This window comes from Miscanthus floridulus, chromosome 4 (assembly GCF_019320115.1).
Source record: "Miscanthus floridulus cultivar M001 chromosome 4, ASM1932011v1, whole genome shotgun sequence".
Lineage (NCBI taxonomy): Eukaryota > Viridiplantae > Streptophyta > Magnoliopsida > Poales > Poaceae > Miscanthus > Miscanthus floridulus.
Window position 1 is genome coordinate 120,543,724 of NC_089583.1, and position 8,019 is coordinate 120,551,742.

Here is an 8,019-nt window from a genome sequence, read left to right on the forward strand (position 1 = left end):
ATACGCCACGAAGTTCACGACTGAAAAAACAATTGTCCACGATGTTCACGATTGATGGTGCATCAACGTCTCCAAATCACCGCATATGATAAAACGCTCCGTTGCAATTCTGCTTCCAATTCGCAATAGACTGAAGTTTGCAGAGGATGCAGTAGCAAGCGCAGTGCACCATCCCTTGTTTTCGATCGGTCATCTTCAGTAACATAGCACAAGCAACACAAGCGTCAGATGAGGGGACAGAGGTCAGAGGATGCTACTCCTGCGGTTCCGGCCAGCTCCCCTGTCGCTGAAGCTGGCCTTCACCATCTCCCTCGCCGTCTCCTTCTCCGTCTCCTGCTGCGCCTCCTCCTCCTCCTCGTCCTCGCCCGGCACATCAGCCAGCTCCCCGCAGGCCGTAGCCGCGGACCTCCTCTCCATGCTCGCCGGCCCGCGCGCCGCGGCGCGGGTGCCGGCGGCGGAGGCCTCGCGGCTCCACGCCTGCCTCCGGTTCCTCGCCCCCGCAAACCCCACGGCCTCAAAGGTATCGTCTTGGAGCCGCGGAGGGCCCCGGAAGTTCCTTCTGGAAGGTTGCGATGCGGGGGCGGCGGAGGCGGACGAGATGGTGATGTGGCCGCCGGCCCCGGTCTTGGAGCTGGCGCGGCTGGCCGTCGACTCCGGAGGCGATCCCGGTGCCATCCACCGCGCGCTCGACCCAACAATGCTGCCGGTGAGTGTTTATGCTCAGTTCTCCCATTCGGGCAAAGGGAAAATAAAAATGTTTGGATGAGGATGCAAAAAGAAAATTTATCTTGAGTGTAGCAAGAAATTTAGATTAATATGATAAACGCGATGGTGCGCAGCTGCAAGCCATAATTCAGTTTCAATTTGGGTTTACTGACCAGAAGCTGGGATTGGCCATGTTCTGACTATCTTATGTTGTGTAAGTATTTGAATAGGAACAGACACCACCATTAGGCTTTGGCTTTGCTTTCTCCTTAGTTTTTAATATCATGAATCATGGTATCCTGGAGTTACATTTTGTAACAATTTCAAGTAATTCGTTGGTGTACATACAGACAAGTCTAGGTCCTTGGCCCTAGTTTAATTTTAAGATCGCACATTAGGATTAATAGTAACCGCGACTGAACTATGGTTTTTTTTACTGCCTAACTAAATCGATCATTGCAATAGGTGCCAGATGTTGAGGTGGCCCAGAAGAATAAATGCGAACTCACAAGAACACCATATGGGAGGCGGTTTGCCAGCGAGGTCCTGATTTAGCTCAAATCACACTTGAATTTCCTTATAATCGTAGGCTCCGCATTTTGTTCACGTGTTTTGCGCCCTTTGTGTTGCTAACAGGAGATCAATTCATATTTTGCATTCTTGTTTGAATTGATTGTGGCACGGGGACCTTCGGTTGGATTAAATGTATCCCTGAATCGCTATGATTTGTTCCATGGCCATCTTTTCCTTGCATCTGAAACAGGACGGCTTGGAATTCTGTAAGTTCCTTGAATCGTTGCTTAGGCTTTGTTCCCAGACTTTCTACTATCAGATCTCCCTTCAGTAAAATGTTATAGAAGATGTATCTGGTTTAGATGTCTTTTGGGTGGCATTACAGTTTATCTACTTTCATGTGCCAATCTAGAACTAAAACCTACAGACATACCATCAGTAAATTGAAGCTAGAATTTCTTGGGGGAAAGGATGGAACTTGGATCTCCTGTAAGCTCTTAGTAGTTGAGTTAACCACATATGGAGCAAAGTCAAGTTTGATATCAGGGTTGCCATAAATCATATCAATATATCATCTTTAATATGTATCCCTCTAGAAATATTTAATATACTTGAGGCAAAATGTGTCAAGTGTATGCAAAGAAATATTGATGTTTTACTCATGATTGATTCTTTTTTTATGTAGGTTCCATGCTAAAGAATACCCAGCATTTAATAAGGAATCGTTTCCATATTATTTGGGATATTGCCAAGCAGGTAAATTTTATATTATTCTTTTTGGTTTGATGCATAATAATCTAGTTTCCTTTGCTGTCGGTGCTGTATTGGGGCACTGTACTTTAAGTACTTAGTCGAATTTAATTTCCACTCCTTACTTTACAGGATCTAGTGTACCATATGATGATTCTATGAATTTGCGCAATGTCCTTTGGTTAGCACCTTTGCCATCAAATGAGACAAAAGCTTGGTTAGCACCAGGTAGGGCTACTGAGCACTCAGCTTTGTTCATGTATTCTAACTTGCTGTTTTCTTGATAATAAATCAGGCCTGTTCTGTGTATCTAATCTGTTTTGAGTCCCTATTTCTATGCACAACTTAAGCATTATGGTTAAAATTTACAATATGCTACAGGAGCATTAGTTGTCTTGGACGCACATCCTGATGGAATTATCTATCAAGAGATGATACGTGACTATGTTCAAATTGTAAGAACAGTATACGAAGGTTAGGTTCTGGAACTCTGTTGGCATGAAATGTGCTATGCGTTTGTACATGATAGGTAACTTAACTGAGTTCTTGACACTTATGCAGATGATCTTGGGGAGGTCGCTGTTGATGTCAATTATCTAAATGTGGCAAATGCAGCTCCCGTAGATAGAGTTTTCATTTGCTGAAAGTTCTCTGCACGACTATTCGTCTTCCCACGGTGTGATTTTATTTCATTTCGGACGTCAATGCATCATCCTCATGTCAACCAAAGCAATGATTTGTTCCATGACGATTGCTGTGTATTTCACATGTTTATTTGATTAATTTTGATTAAAAATGCTCAATGAAGCAATGATTTGCTGTAAAGTTTTACAGTATATTGTTTTGTGTATTCCGTGTACTTTATATTTGATTGAAACCTTTCAAACCCCAAGTATGTCAGAGTGTCTGATTGAAACATCCTAGTGCCATTGTGCAGAATGATCATCATTTTTTGGATAGTACTCCCTCAATTTTAAATTATACGACATTTTGACTTACATTGCTTTTGGTATGCAAGTAGACACAGTGTATATCTAAGTGTACAATAAAGGTAATGTATCTAGATAAACCAAATGATTTTATAATAACCAAAATATCTTCTAATTTGGAACGGAAGGACTAACACTTTTGACTTTTGAGGCAGATACGTGATAGCCTGAATGCCTGATAGGCAAGAATACTGCTAATTTGTATTACTCAACTTCATATAGCAGGCTATAATAGTGGTCATTTGTAGCACACAGCAAGAATACAGAATGTTCATTATGCCCAGAGTGCACAACAAACTACTGGGATTAGACATGACATCAGTCAAAAAATATCATATCAGAGCGGATACAAATGGGACGATTCACCGCCATAAACAAAATCTCACTATGGCTCTACACTAGCAAAACAGCATTGATACAGCCATCATTCTCCGGGTTGTTTGTAACTTGAGCATATTTCCCTGCAACACAAGAAATTTTGTTTATTGAACAGGATTCAATGTAGGTTGGGCAAAAGGAGCGCAAAGTTGGCAGATTTCTCACCCCAAACAACTTTTCCAGCGGGAGTTACCAGACCAAGCTCACTGACATTTACCTGAAAGAGGACCATTGTAAGCAGCAATTTTTGAGAGGGGGGGGTATAAAGAGATAATATCAATGAACCATGACGAGCACTTAATATAGTCACTAACTAGTCTACACGGAGTATTGAGTACTACTGGTAAAAATGCTTGGCATACCTCAATGATTGTTCCCCTTGTCATAACACCAAGAGAAGTGTACATTGGACCATTTGGGTTTTTCTTCACAGAAATTATGTCAAGGTTGAAAGTGCACTTCAATTCTGGGTGAGTCACATGAGCTTTGGTAAAACGCAGACCAGTTGGCCGAATGAACCGTTCGTACTTCGGTGGTTTCCTTGTAAATCCAGCTCCAACAAAGGTGGCTTTAGTAACCATTCTCTTCCACTGCTTGGCTGCATATACGGAAAAGATCAGCTAAATTATTCATACCAAAGGAAAATCTTGTGTCCTATATTATGAAACATTTATGAACTCTTAGCAGATGGAACACACTGGTTGCTCAAATCAGTTGTCAACGTTTCATTAGCACATCACAGTTCCACAAAGCATATACATACACAGATATTTGGCATGCCACATAAAACCTTTAAACGGCATCAAATTCCACATCCATTAACAGATCCCATCATCACTTACTTTTTCGCTTGCCAGTTCGTAGAACCTTGAACATTTCTTCTTCAGCTACGGGCCTGACCTGAAAGGAGAAAAATTGTGAGTAGAAAATAACTCAATGAAGCAACCAGAAATGGGTTTGCTGTGTTGAGATTTGAGAATCACCTTTGGCAGCGGAACATCCCATTTGCCAGCCTTTTCCTTCCTCTTTTGCTTGATTGTGTTGCTGAGAACCTACATGTCACCAGACATCAGTGATCAATCAATGCCACAAAATGTTCCTGCATCACAGTCAGCTGGAGAGAAGCCAAGAACAGTAATTCACCTTGGCACGCTGTGTCTGATCACGATCCAGTAGATACGGAGGAAGAGCACCCTCTTGGACATCATCATCAACCTTCTGTCGTTTAGTTGATTCATCGTGCATTTTCAGGCTGCAAAAGAGCCAATTCAAGCAGAGACCCACGTAAATACAATTGCAGCCAGAAAGTAAGACTTTGAAACGGTGACGTCCAGAATTTTTCATGCTCAAGACCCCTAGTCGACTTGGTAAATAAACTTATTAGGTCACATCATCTACTCGAAATATCCATGCATCAAAAGTTGCTCAGATCTATTACACAATTATCAACACATAAATAGGAGCAGCAAACAAGCACTTACGTCTTCTTCATCTGCGCCTTCTCAGCATAGCGTTTCTTGGCGAACCTCTTGCCCTTAGCACCAAGCAACTACAACAGCACAAGGCACGCAATCATCAACAACAGGGGCACATGAACAACAAAACCAAAAGGGCGTAAACTTATCAGATCAGAACCGTACATTGCGGGCATCCTTCGAGCGCCTGTGCACCTCGCGCGCCTCACGCTTGCGCTTGCGCTCCTCGTGGTCCAGGCGCTTGCCATGGCGCTTCTGGTGAAGCTCGATGTGGTCCCCCTGCGGCTGCAATCACACTCGTGCACGGGAAAACATTAGCACGAAACTTGTAAAAAAAATCGCGAAAAAACAATGAATAAATGGGAAGAGCGGTAAGATTGAGACATATGAGGGCTAGCTAGGGGCATGGAGAGGTCTCAGATTCGAGGCGGCGCGGAGAAGGGAAGGGGGCTTACCATGGCGGCGGAACCCTGAAGCTCGGGTTTTGGGTGGGGGAGGAGAAACGAGAGGCGAAGAGGGATATCGGGGCTTAGGGCACCAGTAGTGCGAGCGGCGGCGGAAGCTGGGAGGCGAAGGCGATGCTGCGCGAGAGGAAGAAAAGATAGATGGGCTTTTTGAGATCTTGTACACTCCTGATGCCCTAGGTTGTGCGTATAGGCGGGCCCTAGCGTTTGGGCCTGTATCGTGTGGCCCATATAGAATTCCGTTAATTAATATTAGTACTATTATCCTAAGCGTCGCCCGGGTTTGTCGCTGTAAAATCAGGATCCCAGATCCTCCTAAGTACAAAAGATTTTTGGGCCTCCCCTAAAAAAAAGGCTTCTAGGTCTTATTTGGATTTAATCGAATTCATATCAATCTACATGTGTTGGGATGGATCGGAGTGGAACTTGAACTAAATTTTATCCCAATCCACTTAAAGCCTTGTTTTGATGCTCGTGTATTCACTCTAATTCACATGTGTTGAAGTGGATTGGAGCGCATCCAAACAAGGTCTAAACACATATGGATTGAGGTAAATTTGATAACATCTAAATAAGGGATATGTGTGTATCCACTTCAATCCACGTGTGTGTTGGAGTGGATTAGAATGGAATTTAGTTAATTCTACTCCAACATATATGGATTAAGAAAAATACATGCACATCCAAGGCCTTAGGTGGTTTCATTATGCAACTTCAGAGTGTTGCTAAAAATGGATGGCTAAATCTATGATTTCAGCGGCGGACGCAGGAATTTAAGATTGGGTGTACGGCTACATATACACATATATATGTAAAACTAAATGTCTATCAATTCAAAGCAAATAGTACTAGAGCAAAGCACATTAGTACAATTAATTAATACACTTGCAGTTGCAAGCGGTAGCAATAGCACTCATTTCAGAAGCTTGTAGGCATACGAGTGTAAGACATGCTTTCACTTTGCTAAATCTTTCGTTAACACGCATATCAGCAATAAAGTTACCAAGCTGATAGGTTCGGTGATTGAAAAGTAAACTTTGCAACGACGACGACCGGAATTGGCCGACGCCCAGTGGTGCCATGGTGGGCTCTCTGTGCGACTGCCGTGTCGCCTACTGATGCCGATTTTTGGTCGATTGGGAAGGGTGAGTCGGGTGCGAGCGCTGGAGGCGCCGTGAGTCTGCTTCTTGGGCTAGCAGGCCGGCCCAGCTTGATGGTGGATGGGAGGAGGCAAGAAACGTGGCCTTTTAACTCTTAATTGGGTCAAATATACATAGTTTAGTCTACTCATATGTATAACACATGTATATGCATAGTACCTGTAATTTTTTTTCTCAAACTTATTGGGTGTACATCATGTCCACATACTGCGTCCGCCCATGCATGATTTAACTATTCTCTAAAATGGAAACCTCCTTCATACAGTAGGGTACTGCAACAGTTTATGTAAATTTCCCTTGTCTATATTTGAAACTTGCCATGTCACCATTTTTCGATCCACTGCTTGAAGGATTCGCGTCGTTCCGCGCCACCGTGTAGACAGGGCCACAGCGTTCTGCAGCCGGCTGAGCAGGCAGCAAGCTACTACAGCCTGCTGCTCCCTGGTCTTCTTCGTTTCCTCTCTTGCTCTCTGTCTCCTTCGTTCAGCAGGCAGCAAGCCACGCCGTGTTCTTCACCCTGTTCTACCACTGGTTGAGGTAGCTTGTTGTCTGATCGAGCTCCAGGAGTTTCTGCAGGCGCCGTGTTCTTCACGCTGTGGCGGCGTCCAGGTCCACCACCACCAGCAGGTGAGGTGTCCAAACGAAGCCCCACGGAGGCCGTCAGGCCGACGAGCACTAAGAAACAGGCGCCTGCAGAGCACGGCGCCAACGTCGGGAGAGTTTAAAGCTGTAACAGGTCTCGCCGCGGCTACTGCTTCTTCTATTTCCGTGCCCGCACACCGCTTCTTCCTGCTCTCCGATTCATCTTCCTCCACATCACACATCTCTCCGACTGCCATCTCGTCGTCGCCCAAGCAGCTCGGATTCTTCCTCCACCAGTCTACCTTGACGAGTCCCTCCTCCATGCCATCGATGATGAGCAGGATAGGCCCACACGGGAGAGAAGCGTGCCACGGGAACCAAGGATTCCCTCCGGCGGCAAGAAGAATGTGCGCAAGAAGCTAGCAGACGCGCGGGAAGTCAGAGAATCGGCGCGGGAGGTCCCGTTTGGCGAGCGGCGTTCGCTGGCTATCTTTGTCAACCGGATTTCACGCCATAGCCGATTTGCTATTTTGGAATGCAGGATACAATATCTGTTGAAGTCTATTTTATGCCCAAAAAAGTCTAACGTAGATTCAAAGCTAGGAATAGCATCACTGTTGGAGTTGCTCAGTTTGCACGGCTTTTTCAACACCTTTTGCGGTTAATTCAAGGAGGAAATTCAGACTCATACGATAGTTTACAGAGGCAAATAGAACTTTTTGGTACTCTATAAACCTTTCATGTAGGATTTTTTTGCGAAGATTTTGTTGGAACCGATCTTCGGTAAGAGGCTCGGCACGTCACGGCACCGGCCGGTGGTGACCGCGGCGACTAAAATCCTACCGATGGCGTGAGCACACGAACACGAGAGAGAGCGAGCAGTTTTTCACTGCGAATGGCGCAGCTTGTTTGATGCATTCAACTTGGCCTTTCTAGGCTCTGATCCGCTCCCCCCGCCACGATTGGGCGCTGCACGGTGTGCTGTGAATTCCGGTCACCCGTG

The 8,019-nt window shown here is 45.0% G+C and overlaps 2 protein-coding genes across 2 annotated transcripts; one reads left to right on the forward strand and one right to left on the reverse strand.

The window, feature by feature from the left end:
• Window positions 1-48: 48 nt before the first annotated feature.
• On the forward strand, window positions 49-2,910 carry LOC136550570 (uncharacterized). The gene is made up of 7 exons (XM_066542181.1): window positions 49-706; window positions 1,171-1,248; window positions 1,342-1,484; window positions 1,904-1,974; window positions 2,101-2,196; window positions 2,350-2,442; window positions 2,530-2,910. The coding sequence occupies exons 1-7, from the start codon at window positions 251-253 to the stop codon at window positions 2,610-2,612; spliced, it is 1,020 nt and encodes a 339-aa protein (XP_066398278.1). The 5' UTR covers window positions 49-250; the 3' UTR covers window positions 2,613-2,910.
• Window positions 2,911-3,138: 228 nt separating this feature from the next.
• On the reverse strand, window positions 3,139-5,396 carry LOC136550571 (uncharacterized). The gene is made up of 9 exons (XM_066542182.1): window positions 5,266-5,396; window positions 4,976-5,095; window positions 4,817-4,884; window positions 4,479-4,587; window positions 4,319-4,387; window positions 4,178-4,235; window positions 3,698-3,933; window positions 3,501-3,552; window positions 3,139-3,418 (listed from the first exon to the last, which is right to left on the reverse strand). The coding sequence occupies exons 1-9, from the start codon at window positions 5,266-5,268 to the stop codon at window positions 3,351-3,353; spliced, it is 783 nt and encodes a 260-aa protein (XP_066398279.1). The 5' UTR covers window positions 5,269-5,396; the 3' UTR covers window positions 3,139-3,350.
• Between the last annotated feature and the right edge of the window lie 2,623 nt (window positions 5,397-8,019).

What these genes read in the sequence shown, in the direction of transcription:
- LOC136550570 (XM_066542181.1), top strand. Translation starts at nt 251, where the DNA reads ATGCTACTCCTGCGGTTCCGGCCAGCTCCCCTGTCGCTGAAGCTGGCC. An exon ending in ACAGGACGGCTTGGAATTCT is followed by an intron (nt 1,485 to 1,903) that starts GTAAGTTCCTTG and finishes TTTTTTATGTAG; the next exon opens with GTTCCATGCTAAAGAATACC. An exon ending in TTTGGGATATTGCCAAGCAG is followed by an intron (nt 1,975 to 2,100) that starts GTAAATTTTATA and finishes CTTACTTTACAG; the next exon opens with GATCTAGTGTACCATATGAT.
- LOC136550571 (XM_066542182.1), bottom strand. An exon ending in CAAGGGGAACAATCATTGAG is followed by an intron (nt 3,553 to 3,697) that starts GTATGCCAAGCA and finishes GTCCTCTTTCAG; the next exon opens with GTAAATGTCAGTGAGCTTGG. An exon ending in CGCTGGAAAAGTTGTTTGGG is followed by an intron (nt 3,419 to 3,500) that starts GTGAGAAATCTG and finishes CTTGTGTTGCAG; the next exon opens with GGAAATATGCTCAAGTTACA.